The sequence below is a fragment of the Chelon labrosus genome (assembly GCF_963514085.1).
Source record: "Chelon labrosus genome assembly, chromosome: 12".
In the NCBI taxonomy this organism is placed as follows: Eukaryota; Metazoa; Chordata; class Actinopteri; order Mugiliformes; family Mugilidae; genus Chelon; species Chelon labrosus.
The window spans coordinates 28,663,939-28,679,220 of record NC_140345.1 but is presented as its reverse complement, the minus strand read 5'-3'; the positions used below and the strand labels follow the sequence as shown (position 1 = coordinate 28,679,220).

General features: G+C 44.7%; 1 protein-coding gene across 1 annotated transcript in view; it reads left to right on the top strand.

The window, feature by feature from the left end:
- The window catches only part of gabbr1a (gamma-aminobutyric acid (GABA) B receptor, 1a), a gene marked incomplete at its 3' end in the record, with an annotated part of 71,505 nt that overhangs the window by 8,199 nt on the left and 48,024 nt on the right, over nucleotides 1-15,282 (top strand). Inside the window, exons 4-6 of the mRNA XM_084557985.1 lie at nucleotides 3,118-3,303; nucleotides 5,801-5,818; nucleotides 14,430-14,590. Coding sequence (XP_084414111.1) covers nucleotides 3,118-3,303; nucleotides 5,801-5,818; nucleotides 14,430-14,590 — 365 coding nt within the window. The remainder of the gene's footprint in view (nucleotides 1-3,117; nucleotides 3,304-5,800; nucleotides 5,819-14,429; nucleotides 14,591-15,282) is intronic.

Sequence of the window (15,282 nt, the reverse complement as noted above, 5' to 3'; positions counted from 1 at the left end):
TGAGAAACGCAGCCATGCCTTTAAGTTAACGTGGTGAAGCTGTCATCAGAGAGCGGCTTGGTTTCATGCTACTACACCAGGGCTCATTTGGTCTGGTGTTTGTGTCCAGCTGGCGACTGTAAAGGCGATATATTCACCCCCCCACCCCGAGGGAAATATGTGGCTCTGGCTGCAGGACAGGTAGTGGACAATGAGCTTTTGCTCCCAGAAATAGCAGCAAGAAAAGATGCAAGAAGATCTGTGAGCCAGGCAGCTAAACACTGAAGCTCCATGAATCTAAATGAGGAGCTGCAGACTGGAGGAGCGCCTCCTTCCACACCGTCCTGTAGGTTGATGATGATAACTTCATGTGATGAAACCTGAGCTATTTGCAAGAAATTAAGCTCAGAACAAAATGAGCTAATTGACATTTGAGCTGTGGTTGTTTTGCTGAACATGATCTTCCTGTTTCCTGTTGATCAGCTGCTTTGTCTCCAAATAAACGCATGTAAATAAGAGCCTGCTTTTTTCCACATGCTGAGTTTTTTTTATGTGTGCTTTAGCTTTAAGTTCATGCAGCAATCTGTGTCTACAAACCAGATTTTTATTGGATGCCGGAGCCTGGATTCATTTCTGTTCAGATCACGTCTAACGATGCTTCTGCAAACACAGAGAATAAGGCACAGACATCCAGTCAGATCCCAGCTACAGCTCTCATTCTGCTCCTTCGCTTCACATTCAGCAGCAGTGGAATTCATTTCTCTCGGAGTACGGTCTCCGAAGCAGGATTTGTGTTTTCTTTTTGGCTTATGTAAGAGCACAAGCTGCAGCGTGCAGATTGGAGGTTTTTTTTATTTTATTCTGTGCTTCACAAGCTGCAAGGAGGATTCAACTAAACTCGGCAGCCGAGCAGAATTACATTCAAGAGCTTTCGTCAGGCGCTAAAAAGATAAAGCTGCTTCTAATTTATTTCTCATTACAGGGAGCTAACTCAGAGACGCTTTATATTTCTCGTTCTAACGTAATTATTGTGACGTTGCGTCGGTTTTGTGTTTGAGTTCAAGCCAAGTTTGTGCAACAGAGATCAATGAGCTACACATGGAAGTAAACACAACACAGACAGATGATAGAAAATAATCACATCATTAGAGACGAACGTTTCCAGGAGACCACAAGAAGTGTTGGAAAGACTCTGAATAAATGTTTATTATTATTATTATTAATGAGTAATGAAAAGCAAAAGGATATAACCATAACATTATGACCACCTTCCTAATAATGTGCAGGTGACTTATCAGAGAATGGACATGGGCCTTCTGAGGGTGTCCTGGTGTTAGTGGGGGGGGGGGGGGGGGGGGGTCTTTGAGGGGAGGGGCCTCTGTGGATCATCCCACAGATACTTGATCAGTTTGGGATCTAGTGAATTTGGAGGCCAGGTCAACACCTTGTGCTGTTCTTCATGTTTTTTTTTAGTTGTTCCTAAAGTGTTTTTGTGTGTGTGTCTGTGTCAGGCTGCATCCTGCTGGGGATGGCTGCTGCCATCAAGGAGTGTCATTGCTATGGGGTGGGGGTGCCTGGTCTGGTCTAGGTGGGTGCTACATGTCTAAGTAACATCCACACCAATGAATGCCAGGTCCAGAAGTTTCCCAGCAGAACACTGAACTGTCACAAGATGGTTTAAATGTTATTCACTTCTCCTGTCAGTGGTCATAATGTTGTGGCTGTATATAAGGAACTTTGCAGTTTTTGGGGTCCCCTGGAAATATTTCTGTATCTGTATAAACCAAAATAAAAACAGAAGTGTAAAGAAGCTGAAGATGTTTCCTCCTGACTGGTGTCGTCCTGAATCTCCAACGTCTCCACAGACACAGAGAACAAGGCCAGAAATCCAGTCAACATCCCAGAATAACACCTCTCTGTTTAAAATTTAACAGCCATGTAATAAAAGAGTAAAAGCAGCTAATCTAATCTGACTCATGAACTTTAAACACCAACAATAACAACATCATTCCCTTCAGCCTAATTACTGAGCTCATACTCAGCTCATACTCAGCTTGTAATTCTTCAACATCGGCCGTGATAACAGATAATTAAAGGCTGGACTAAAGTCATTAAACTTTAGTTTAATTAAATGACTTTAGCTGAGTTTTATATTTGTAACCTTCAGGGAGGACTGTCAGGCATCTTGCAAGCGCCTGACTCCACCACCACACCTTAATTCTGCAGAACTTTATGCTGTGATATAATTCAAACAGATCAGTTATAATAGATTTCCCCCCCTTACACTTGTCATGGATGAAGAATTAGCTCTAGAGAGCAAACCTGTTTTTGTTCCAGGCTGTAAACATGTTGGCTGTTTCAACATTGATGTCTGTGGGGACTGACCTGCTTTTAGAGACACCATCTAGTGGACATCAGAGGAACGGCACCTGTAGGCATTCTGCACAAGTTGCTTTTTGGAAAGACACCTACTCTGAGGTTTATAAAACAACCGTTTGTAACATAGACTGTATAAAGATGGACGGTGGAACAGCTTCTTTAAAGTGAAGCATTGATATCCGCCCTCAGACCGTACTGATCAGACTCTGGCTCCAAACTCACAAGATGGTGCCGCCCGTATCCCCGGGAAGATAGAGTCAGTTTGACCAATGAGAGGAAGAGGAGACGTGGTGTCCATGTTTATATACAGACTATGCTCTTATAATATTAATCATGGATGAGGTATGACTGAGAGACAAGATCAGTGTGTCACTGTGTCCCTGCGGGTCAGTCATGCTAACTCACTCACTAATCTATGTTGATCAGAACAAGAAGTGCAGGATTCCTGCAGCTTTATCAAAAAATCAACAAACTAAAATGTTCAAGTTTGTTTTCAGTCCGACTGAAATAAACCAGAACTACTCTTTAAGTGAACGTTTGGTTTCATGGATGACAGCTTCACTTCTTAACAGAGCGTTTAGCAGCTGAATAGACAGATATGTGTCTCAGGAGAGGACGGAGACCGAAGCAGAGCTGAAAGTAGAGTAGACATGTCTCTAAGTTGACTCTAATGTTGCTCTGTCAGCTAACATGTGTGTCCAGCTCCTGTCCTCTTAGTGCATGTACCTCCATGTAAACGAGTCTCTGTGGTTTCCCCAGTGCTGCTGTGCCCTCGGGTCTGGACGTCTCTGGAGAACGGCCGGGTGACGGCGAAGCCTCCCGGGCCGCCGGTGGAAGGGACGGTGCTCCACTACAGCTGCCACGCCGGCTTCATCCTGGAGGGAAGAAACATCAGCCATTGCACCAAGCTGGGGAAGTGGGACGCACCTAAACCCACCTGTCTGTGTGAGTGTCTCAGCCGGCCACCCTGAATTAGACTTTACACCACAGGGGAGTTAAAGAGGATGATGCTGCATGGTGGGATGTTCATGTCCCTTCTTGGCTAAGCTAACTGAAAAACACTGACGTTATCAGTGCATCCTGTCAGGAGGTGATGGATGCAGCCAGAGAGAAGGAGCATCCATCAGTATGAATATGAATCATGTAGAGATGTAAATCAGTCTAAATGTAGAGCTAATAACAGAGAATATGAAGCATTTACTTCATTAACTGCTGAACAGTGAATAGGGCGATAAATAAAACCTTTCTGATGCATTCACTGGTGTCCCTAATGAACTGGCGCATGAGTGTATTTTAATTGAACAGGTAGAAACAGCTGATCTGTGGACTGATAATAAACTTACTGCCTGCAATAGACCTCAAGTTACACATTATAATATAATATAATAGCATAAACACTAACTGGCCACTTCATTAGGTACACTACTTATATGAACCCATTCTAATACAACAGTCCTGCTCTAAATCCTCCCTCATGACTGATCTAATGGTCAGAAAGGTTTTAATTCACCTGGAGGATCAGTGGAGGATGGAGACGTTAGAAACTGAAGCTGAACACAAGGAAAGAGGAATCAGGTCAGTGGTGAGGGAAGGAGGGAAGGAAAGGAAGGAAGGACAGAAGTAGGTATGGACAGAAAGATGGAACGATGTAAAGAGGGAAGGAAGGAAGAAACAAAACAAGGAATGAGCAAACAAACGAGGAAAGGAAGGAAGGACAGAGGGAAGTAGTGAGGGAAAGAAAGAGGGAAGGAAGGAATGAGAGAAGGAAGGAGGAAAAGAAGGAGTGGAAGGGGGAGGTAGGAAGGGAGGTAGGAAGGGAGGGAGGGAGGGAGTAAGGAAGGAAAGAGGGAAGGATGGAAGAAAGGAATGAGGAAAAGAAGTTGGGGAAGGAAGGAAGGAGGGAAAGAAAGAAGGAAGGAAAGAGAGAAGAATGGTATGATGGAAGGGAAGAGGGAGGGAAAGGTGGAATGATGGAAGAAAGGAAGGAGGGAGGAGGGAGGGAAGGAAGGAAAGAAGGAAGGAAGGAGGGAAGGAAGGAGGTAAAAAATGAAACAAGGAAGGAGGGAAGGAAATAAGGGAGTGAGGAAAGAAGGAATGGAGGGAAGGATCGAGGAGGGAAGGAACAAACAAACGAGGAAAGGAAGGAAGGACAGAGGGAAGTAGGGAGGGAAAGAAAGAGGGAAGGATGGAATGAAGGAAGGAAGGAAAGAGAGAAGGAAGGAGGAAAAGAAGGAGGGGAAGGGGGAGGTAGGAAGGGAGGGGGTAGGGAAGGAAAGAGGGAAGGATGGAAGAAAGGAAGGAGGAAAAGAAGTTGGGGAAAGAAGGAAGGAAGGAGGGGAGTAGGGAGGGAAAGAAAGAAGGAAGGAAAGAGAGAAGAATGGTATGATGAAGGGAAGAGGGAGGTGGAGGGAAGGAAGGAGGAAAAAGAAGGAGGGGAAGGGGGAAGGTAGGAAGGAAGGAAGGAAGGAAGGAGGAAAAGAAGTTGGGGAAAGAAAGAAGGAAGAAGGAAAGAAGGAAGGAAGGGAGGAGGGAAGGAAGGAAAGAAGGAAGGAAGGAAGTTACAACCCACGGCCTCTGAACGATGACTGATCATTACTAACACCAGCTCCCCTGTGGTGGGTGGAGCATGGTTGCTAGGCGATAGATGACCCAGCCAATCAGAGCGTTGTCTCTGTCAGGTGAAAAGGAAGGAGGAGCTAAAGATGAAGTCACTGTCAGGAGAAAGAAAACAATGAATGAGTGAGTGAATGAATGAATGAGTGAATGAATGAATGAATGGATGAATGGATGAATGAATGGATGGATGAGTGAATGAATGGATGAATGAATGGATGGATGAGTGAATGAGTGAATGGATGGATGAATGGATGAATGGATGAATGAATGGATGGATGAGTGAATGAATGGATGGATGAATGAATGGATGAATGGATGGATGAGTGAATGAATGGATGGATGAATGAATGGATGAATGGATGGATGAGTGAATGAGTGAATGAGTGAATGAGTGAATGAGTGAATGAGTAGAGCAGCAGACTGACTGATGCTCCTCTCACTGACTCTCTCTCTGACGACAGATGGAGCGTTTAAAAACCAGAACAAGATCAATTAAAATAAATAAAGAAATAAATATATAAGGCTGCCAAATGGTTAGCAGAGGAGTCGCCATGGCAACCGCCGAAGTTGCTATGGGAATGGTGGCATGAAAAAAAAAAAAGGAGGAGGAATTAATGAACAATCCTACAAACAGGAATGTGTTGTTTTCCTCCTGTTCTGTTTCTATGTGAAGCACATCATGGTGTTATTTGATTATTTTATTATTTTATTATTTGATTATTCTCTTATATAACTCTGACACTCACAGCTTCACCAGCTCCATCTAGTGGAGGAAGGAGGAGTTGATCTAATTAACTCTTCTCTTCTTCTTCTCTCTCTGCCTCAGACGACAGAAACTACACAGGTAAGACCTTCTCTCTCTCTCTGATCTTCCATCCTGCTCTGCTTTTAAACATGAGGTCGTAGGTTAGGGCCTAAAAATCACAACTTAATGGAAGAACAAAAAACAGATTTAAGCTTTTTTTTAAATTGATTAATATTCAGAAACATCTTTAACAAATCCTCACACCTTTATAATTCTATTATTATTCTATTTCTCTTTGCAATGCATTATTACATCAGAGTAAAATTCAAGGAGTCTCCTCCAGAGGCTTTTATTTTTAAATAATAAGACACTAATCAGATTTACAATAATCGTCTGAACTAAAATAAAATATAGATATTAATCTTTTAGAGATTTAACACTTTATTCTGTGGCTTTGCAAATAAAATCTGTGTTCTACTGACATATCTTTGGCACTGACAGGATTTTATTTTACTGGACTGGATCATAGAGTAAATAAAAAAATAAAAAAATAAAAATAACTCCTTCAGGAGGTTTTAACGTGAGGCTGCTGCAGTTCGTCCTGTGACCACCAGGGGGCAGCATTGCTCTGTGAGAACACGTCTCCATGTGGGGCAGTGGAGGCCTGGAGCAATGACAAGGGTCTGCTCTTGGGGGGGGTCCTCCATGAACGTCTTGTCTCCATTAATTAAATGTTTTTTTGTTTTTATTGAAAACTGCCGATAAGCACGAGTTAAAGAACCTAGTTTTCTCATCTCCTTCTTTTGTGACAGATGATCAGTTTGCTCGTAATTAAATCTACAATCTTATTATCAGATCCTCTTTAAATCAGACACTAAACGTTCAGGCATCACAACAAAACACAACATCAAAATTAAATCGCAATTTTATGGAAAAACAACCAGCTTCAACGACGCCTTTACACCTTTATCATCTCATTACTTCTCTTTTTTATCTCACTCTTCCAGAATAAAACAAGATTTAAGCTTTTTAAACTGATTAATAGTCAAACAATCTTCCTCAAATCCTGCGACAATAATCAGATTTATGATAAATTAGTTTTTCTTGTAAAACAGAATTTGCACATTTTTTTTTAAAAAGCAAAATCTGACGCTCGTCTGACTTGCAGCCATAAAATCAAATGAGCATCTGTGATCTGAGTCTGAAGTTTGAAGGGATTCTCTTTAGTTTGTTGTTGCTCATGTTTGTGGTGGAGACTAACTTTTTTTGTGCTGCAACGATGAATCTCTGAGAGTGAGCTAACGTGCTTACTCAGCCTTCTCTGGTTAAAATAAAAGGTTGACACATGGACCAGCAGATCTGATCCCCACCACCGACTATGAGTACATGTGCTGCTGCTGCTGCTGCTGCTGCTGCTGTTATATCACCACATTACATTGAATCATACACTCACACATGCACTTCATTCTCCTCACTGCGTGCACGATCTGCAGCGCTGAACTCCACGTGTCGTTTTATTCAAGTTAAAAACTGAAAACTTTTTTCCAAATGTCACAGACAAACACAGAATTAGCAGCGCGGCAGAGAAACAGCGTTTCCTCAAATAGATATTTTTCCATCTACTGTCTCAGCGCTGACCTCCTTCTGGCTCTGCTCTCTGTCTCCACTCGGTGTGCCATCACCACCCACTTACTGCCTCCTCAGCGGGAGAAAGGTTAATACCCTGCTCCTGTCTGTGTCTGCTCTTCCTCCTGTTAGAGACGGAGAGAGGAGATGCAGCAGCAGGATTACATCTACAGCTTTCTCTCTGTGCTCTGTAGCAGCCGCAGATACGCCACGCAGCCTCTGTCTGCAGCTCTGAGACGAAAACAGACGATTCTGTTCAATTATCAGTTTAATGTCTCCCGAACTTTAATGATGCACCTTAGAATCCATCCATCCATCCATCTATCCATCTATCTATCTAGTTATTAGTGAATACTGTGCATCTAGGACTACAATCTATTTCCAGTGGAGGGTGAATACTAGAGAGAGTTTATCATAACAGGACTGAAACTTTCCTGCAGAACTCCTGTTTGCACAGAGAGGACGTGTCAATTGTGGTTGGTTTTATTTTTAAAGACGGGTCGTACGATCAGAACCTAAGCGTACAAAATCACAAAGATGTGAAACGCATGCAACAAAATGCTAGCAGGAGAGGCAGCTCTCCGTCGGTCAGAGACGTTTCTCCAGGTTGCATCTTCTCTACAAGCCTCAGAGAAGAAGAAGAAGAAGAAGAACTTGAAGATCACTGATGGAGAACATTCAGCTAACAGCTCCAGTGCTGCTGTCATTAACACTACGTTATTTATTTTTACACTTTCCACTCCAGTTATTAGAGTGATAATTAGAAATATCTTATCTGGCTCACATGAAGCCTGTGCAGGCCCTGTGAGCTTCAGACCCCCCCTGCCCCCCCCCCCCACCCCGCACTCCATTTCCTAAAACCTTCAGCTGAGAAATTAAAAACTGATTTACCTCCTGATCATTTAGTCACACTTCCTGAGAATGAAGTGAGTTTGAGTTCCAACAGTTTGGCAGCGACGAAGCGGATTTTTCTTATTTATTTTTTTTACAGCCACATCAATAAAAACACAACAAAGTTAGTTCCTGCTGGCAGCGTAGTATTTTTACAGCTGAGTAATAACTGTATTCTCCTTGACTCCACGCTGGTCCTCTGGTGTGATGCATTCCTCTAATAGCCGAGATGCTGCAGCGTGCCGTGAGCTGCTGCAGGACAAATTATGTAATGATGAGGCCGTCTCTAACTTAGTGCCTTCGCCGCCTGATGATGTATATTTTTCTGGCAAGATTTCTGCTCCTAAATAAACTCTGGTCCTTCTAATAATCCCGGCCTGTAAAGTATAAATCTTGAGTTTTGGCCCAGTCAGACAAACAGCTCAGGGATTTTTAAAGACTCTGGGTATGACGCTCAGCACAATGAAAAACCTGATTGATTTTACACAACACATTCTGTCAGAGCATTTTCATAAAGCTTTGGATTGCCTCGTGAGTAATGTGCAGGTGGAGGAGAATGGAACCTGATGGTGTTACAGTATTTCTGCACTAAACTCCTCCGGCGTTATCCTGAAGGCCGCCTGCAGGCTCACAGACACACAGTACAGGTGTGTTTGTGTGTCTCTCATTAAAGAGGCCCAGCAACCTGTTCCAGGCCTCAGCTAATGTGTCCTCTGAGTCCACGGGGGGCTGTTAACGCTGCACTGCCCGGCCGCTACCCGCTGGCTGCAGGCTTGAGGAGCAAACAGGATATAAAGTTCACAGCTGAATAATTGATGGTGCGTCGGATGGGTCACAGGGTGGCGGCGAGGAAGAGGAGGCGGAAGTGGAAGGCAAATGCCAGGAGATGATCGGCGCACTCAGCCTGTGAGGGCTTGTTAGCGGCTGGATGTGAATAGCTCTCTGCTGCACGGAGACATCCAGATAATGAGATTTAGGTAATGAACCAGGGTTATGTAACAGTTATATTCCATCGCCCGGCTACGCAGGGTTTTTTAATTTAGACTGGAGGAATAATGGTCTTCTCCCAGAGTCGTTTTCAAGCGGGAACGCTAACATTACACTGCAATTAGAGCACTGACACGGGAAGAGCGAAAACAAGAGCGTAAAAATGGAACAAGAGCGTATCAATAATCCAAATAGGCTTCCTTCATAATGGCTGCCACCACAACAACCACGCTCCATTTCTGTCCCGCGGATAACGAGCTGTTAACCTTTTACTAAGGACAGGGGTGGCAAACATACGGCCTGCGGGCCAAAACCGGTCCACTGCGGGCCAAAACCGGTCCACTGGCCCGCGGGATGAAATTACAACGTGCCTAAATTACACAGAAGACATTTGCAGCAAAATTTTAATAAAAGTCATTTTTAATCCTAACTTGTTCACCAGGAGCTGCTCCGTTTTAATCAGAGGATGCAGCAGACTGCCGAGATCCAGCAAAAAGCTAGCTACCTTACTGCTAGCTAAGTAGCATTATTAGCATATTGTGAGGGTGAGTTGGTGAAAACATGAACGCTAAAGGCTGCAGAAGCAACGGGCTTCAGGCAACGATAGCCTGGACCGCGTCATGGAGGAGTTTGTTCACATTTAAAATATTTAAAGTTGCAGCAGTGCATGAGCAATAGGAGTTTTATACGTTTACGAAGCCGAGGAATAACTTAACCTTCCTTCTTATTGGCTCCAACTTTAGTTTGGTGAGTCAGGATTACTACACAGACGTGATGCACGTACATTTAAAATAATATCTAGATCTTTCACTTGCTTTTAATAATAATTTCAAACACTCAAAACATGAAACATCAAACTTTTCTCAAGAAGTTTCAGGTTGTTCATTAAATGTTTTCATAATGAATTAAAACGTAGGAAAAAAATAGGTATTATCATTATTTAGAGGTTATTAAACTGTTACTTTACTGGTCCAGCTAAAATAAGATCATATTGAGCTGAATGTGGCTTCTGAGATGTTGAAACGATGACAAACAGAATTTAAAGACGCCGGAGCATAGTCTGTATATAAATATGGACACCACGTCTCCTCTTCCTCTCATTGGTCGAACTGACTCTATTCTCCCGGGGATACGGGCGGCGCCATCTTGTGAGTTTGGATCCAGAGTCTGATCAGTACGGTCTGAGGGCGGAGCCACGTGGAGCCGTGATACTGATGCCCCGCCCCCACACTTCCTCCAGACTCACTCATGTTTTAGTTTAATTAATACTACGCTCTGCTCTACCTCCACCTGTTACAAGGACATGATGGATTAGACACTGGACTTATTTATTTATTTTCCCACGGGACTGCTTTACAGAGCGGTTGGCATGGTAACTGGTGGTCGCCATTGTGTCACATCCTGTTTCTATAGTGTCAAATACTAAAACAAAACTTATCCAAACAATTGAAACTTGGAAATTCATCAACATTATAATAACTATCTAAAATGACAGAAACCAATTATTTGACGTATATTTTAGTGTTTTAGTTCAACTCAGGTCCCGCCCACTAACATGAAGGGGGTGGGGCTTATGAACTATACTGCAGCCAGACACCAGGGGGAGCTCTACTTGCTTTGGCTTCACTTTAAAGGAGCTGTACTGCTGTACATCTTTATACAGTCCATGCTCTCTCAGCACTATGCAAAGCCTCATTGATTTTACACAACACATTCTGTCAGAGCGTTTTCATAAAGGTTTAGATTACTGCATGAGCATCTGGTGAACACACAGTACAGGTACTACTATGTTTCTGGTCTGCCCCCCTCCCCTTAAGATGAATACTGGGCCGTATGTGGCCCCTGAATGGATTCAAACGTCAAAGGGTCACTTTAGAGCCGACCACAAATGAAAACCAGCGGCGTGATCAGTCACTTTAAAGTGATTCTGTGAACAGACGGGATGAAGCAGCAGGTGTTCGGTTTGCCCCCCCCGCCCCCCCTGCCCCCCCTGCCCCCCCGCCGGCTCTAACGGCGGCCCAGTCGCCACTCAGACGGAGACAGAGGCAGCAGAATCAGCCGTGATTGATGCTGCTCACTGCCGTTCTTTCTGCTGATTTCTCAAAGCAGCTCCTGCAGCAGCGTTTTATGGACTCGGGGAGGAGATGAAATATGAACTAGCAGCGGTGGTTACAGACCAGATTGTGTGGCGGCGTAGTAAGCGTGGAGTTATTAATCAAACAGCAGGTCAAACTGCATCCAGGCCTGAAGTTTGAACATGTCTCAGCTCAGCGTGCTCCTCGGTGTTACTCTAGAATTCATCAGAGGAGTCCGGGAGGACGTCTCTGGATGCGTCGTCTGAGGTTATTGTCACATTAAAGCAAAGAAAAGCAAATTCTCAGAGTCGAGTTCTTAGTGTTTTAGGGTCGAGCAGCTGCAGAGAGGATCATAAAACTGAATGATGGTCATTATAACCTTCACAGAGAGAGAATTTACTGAAGGAGCTTTAGATGCTCGTCCGATTAAAATAAACCGAATGTTGGATTGTTCATTCTTTGGTCAGCTTCATGAGGTCCTGACCAGCAGATGTCTGAGCTGGGTCTGGGGTCTGGGGTCTGGGGTCTCTGCAGGAGGCTGGCCGTGGACACCAGCTCATCTTGGTCCCTCTGAGCTCAGAGCAGATGGGACGGTGGGTCTTGAATTCATCCCAGCTCCTCCTCCGTGCTTTAACCAAACGTTCAGACACCATCAGACCAGCAGACTAAGATCATCTCATCTGGACTCTTCAGACCAAAGTGTTTCTTGGAGCTGGAAACTGTTCCAGGCCTCGACCTCCTGAAGCTGTTTAACAGTAGAACTACTGACGGTCCCTCTGAGCCCAGAGCAGACGGGACAGGGGTCTCCCTGCAGGATGTTGTGGCAGCAGCTCCTCTTTCATTCTTAATGATGGAAACCACACATTCAGACTCATCCATTCATCAGCTCTGATCCTCTCAGAGACTAAACACTCCAGGATCCTGCTCTGACGTCCACTCATGTGTTTCATGGTTTGAGCAGTTCTTGTTCTTCTTCATGTTCTTGTTCTTCTTCTTCTTCATGTTCTTGTTCTTCTTGTTCTTCTTCTTTCATTCGTCTTTCATCTTCTTCATCTTCTTCCTTTTCATCATCATCTTCTTCTTCAGCTTTATCTTTTTCTTCATCTTCTTCTTGATTTTCTTCTTCTTCTTCATCATCGTCTTTCTTCTTCTTCATGTTCTTCGTCTTCTTCATCGTCTTTGTCTTTGTCTTTGTGTTCATCTTCATCTTCATTTTCTTCCTTTTCATCATCTTCTTCTTCATCTTCATCTTTGTTTTCTTCTTCTTCGTCTTCATCATCTTCTTCTTCTTCATTTTCCGCCTCTTCTTCCTATTTTTTGTCTTTGTTTTCTTGTTCTTCTTGTTCTTCTTCTTTCATTCGTCTATCATCTTCATCTTTATCTTTGTCTTCATCTTCTTCTTCTTCGTCGTCTTATTCATTTTACTCTTCATATCCTCGTCTTCATTTGCTTCATCATCTTCTTCATCTTCTTTGTCTTCTTCATCATCTTTGTCTTCATCTTCATCTTCATCTTCATTTTCTTCCTTCTCATCATCTTCTTCTTCTTCTTCGTCTTCATCTTCCTCTTCTTCATGTCTCTTTGCCGTTTCCTCTGTCTCCTCCAGCTCTTGATGCTGAGATCAGCTCTTGTCTCTGATCTCGTTGGCGTCATATTTAGATCATCCAGGTCTCAGACTGAACTTCACTTCTCTCTCTCGTCCAAGAAGCTTCTTCAGTTCTGATGAGTCCCGTTGCTTCGTTTTCAGTTTCCTCAGGACGGTGTGACGGTGAACTTCAACATTCTGGGACGTTGGGCTGCGTTTGCAACGAAATTATTCCCCCCCAGTTTATAGAATAAATGTTAAATCAATGAAATGGCAGAATATTTAGAATTAGATTAGAAAGGAAACGTGTTAATTGCATCACCAGAGCATTCTTCATCATGTAGTTCCCCAGCCATCCTCTCTAGATCCATCTGTCCGTGACCACACCCGCTCTGGTTCAGTGTTAAATAGATTTGTTTGCTCCTTTCACTTGACCTTTAACCCGGGTGACGTCAGGGTTCAGCATCTTGTGCATTGATCACAGATTGACTGAAGGTGTTTAAATGCCCGCAGGCTGCAGAGAGCTGTGTGAGCATGAAGCCCAAAGCAACGATGTGACACACTGAGGCTGCGCGTTGCTCTCCTTGGATGGATTTACTGTTTAAGTTAAACTCAGCGTGTAACTCATTAGAAAGTCTTTGAGGAGATTTTGCCTAGAGCCCCCTCCCAACCACTCATCTCTCTCTCTCTCCCTCTCTCTCTCTCTCTCTCTCTCTCCCTCCCTCTCTCTCTCTCTCTCTCTCTCTCTCCCCCTCACACTGTGCCGGTGCTGCAGTGGATCAGACGCAGAGCTCTGGCGCGCCTGCTTCTTTTCCGCGCAAATCGTTTCATCTGTTGGAATACGGCTGCGTTAGAGGGATGGGGGAGATGTAGCTGCTGCTTCCGCTGCTCCAGCTTTCTGTTCACCTTCCAGCCGCATTTTATTTTGTCCTCAGTCCACATCTGATCTGCTGTCGTGCTCCGCTCCGGCGTCTGATTCGCGCGTCTTTTCCTTCGCGTAATAGCCGCGAGTTAAGAACGGAGCCGTCCGAGTGACCGCGACCGATGGGGAGCGGGAGACCGCGTCTGGTCCGGTTTGGTCCCGGCAGCATGTGAGGAGCTGCGCGGGGGAGACGGGTTGCAGGGTTGCAGGGTCGAGGCTCGTTAGAAACTTGTCTGATCCGAGCGGCGCCGCGTCCTCACATGACGACTCCGCTTCGTCCCGAAAACGTCCCGGAATCCACCCGGCACGCCATGTATAATTAACAGTGCATTATGCCAAATCACAGGCGGACTAAATTATTTACTGGAGCCGCTAAACGCTTGCAATTAAAAGTAACCCGAACAGCTGCTCTCACAACATCCGCAGCACAAACCCAAACTCAGCTGCTCCCTTCAAACACGTGTTGAGTTCACTTCACATTCACTCCGCTAAATCATCTCCGCTGCGGCTCCGGCTCACCTTGAAGCATGCCGGCTCCTCCGAGGGCGACGCGCGGCCGTGCCACGCTCCTCCGGGCTTGTCTCACGCTCCTTCTCCTCCTCCTCTGTCCCCGGGCGTCCGCAGGCAAGAAGAAGCTCTACATCGGCGCCCTGTTCCCCATGAGCGGCGGCTGGCCCGGCGGTCAGGCGTGCATGCCCTCCGCGCAGATGGCCCTGGACCTGGTGAACAACAGGAGCGACATCCTGCCCGACTACGAGCTGGAGCTCATCCACTACGACAGCATGGTGAGTGCATGTGGAGAGCAGAGGAGAGTCAGTCAGGGGAGGTGGTGCGCGCTTGAGTGATGTGTGGTGTCATCTCATGATCTCCAGCTCTCACCAGGAGGAGCTGACTCCCGTGACACTGTGTGATCAGGCTTTTCTTGTTTCGTCTTGAAATCAAATGTTTTATTTTATTTTATTTCAGGTAATCACAGCTTTGGGAACTGTGTCCAACTGTGTCCATGTCTCTGTGTGTCTCTGTTGGATGTTAAATGTTTGAATGCTGAGGACATCATGAACAGATGAAGCTGATCTGGTTTCAGTCTTCTAAAAACCAGATGAACAGGTTCAGCGTTTTTAAATAAACTTTTCCTGAAGTCCTCTCTCTAGGCGGCCTGTTTGTGCTAAATGACCCCCCATACTGCCGCTGAGCTGCTCATCAATCATTAATCACGGTGATATTTTAAAATGTCACCATTATCAACCACCACTGTAAATCCAATATTCAACCTCCAGCTGGTTTCATTACCCTCACACCACCTCACCTCCCACCCACCAGCCAGCCACCCACTACCCTCCCATGGACTTTAATGATTTATCTGAGTTAAAAAACAAAAAAATAAAAATCCCATTTGTTTCCGTGTCCTACTTGTTATTCTGAAAGTTTCTCCTCTGAAAGGAAGGAGGTGTTTTTCTTCTCAGCAGAGTGCTAGACA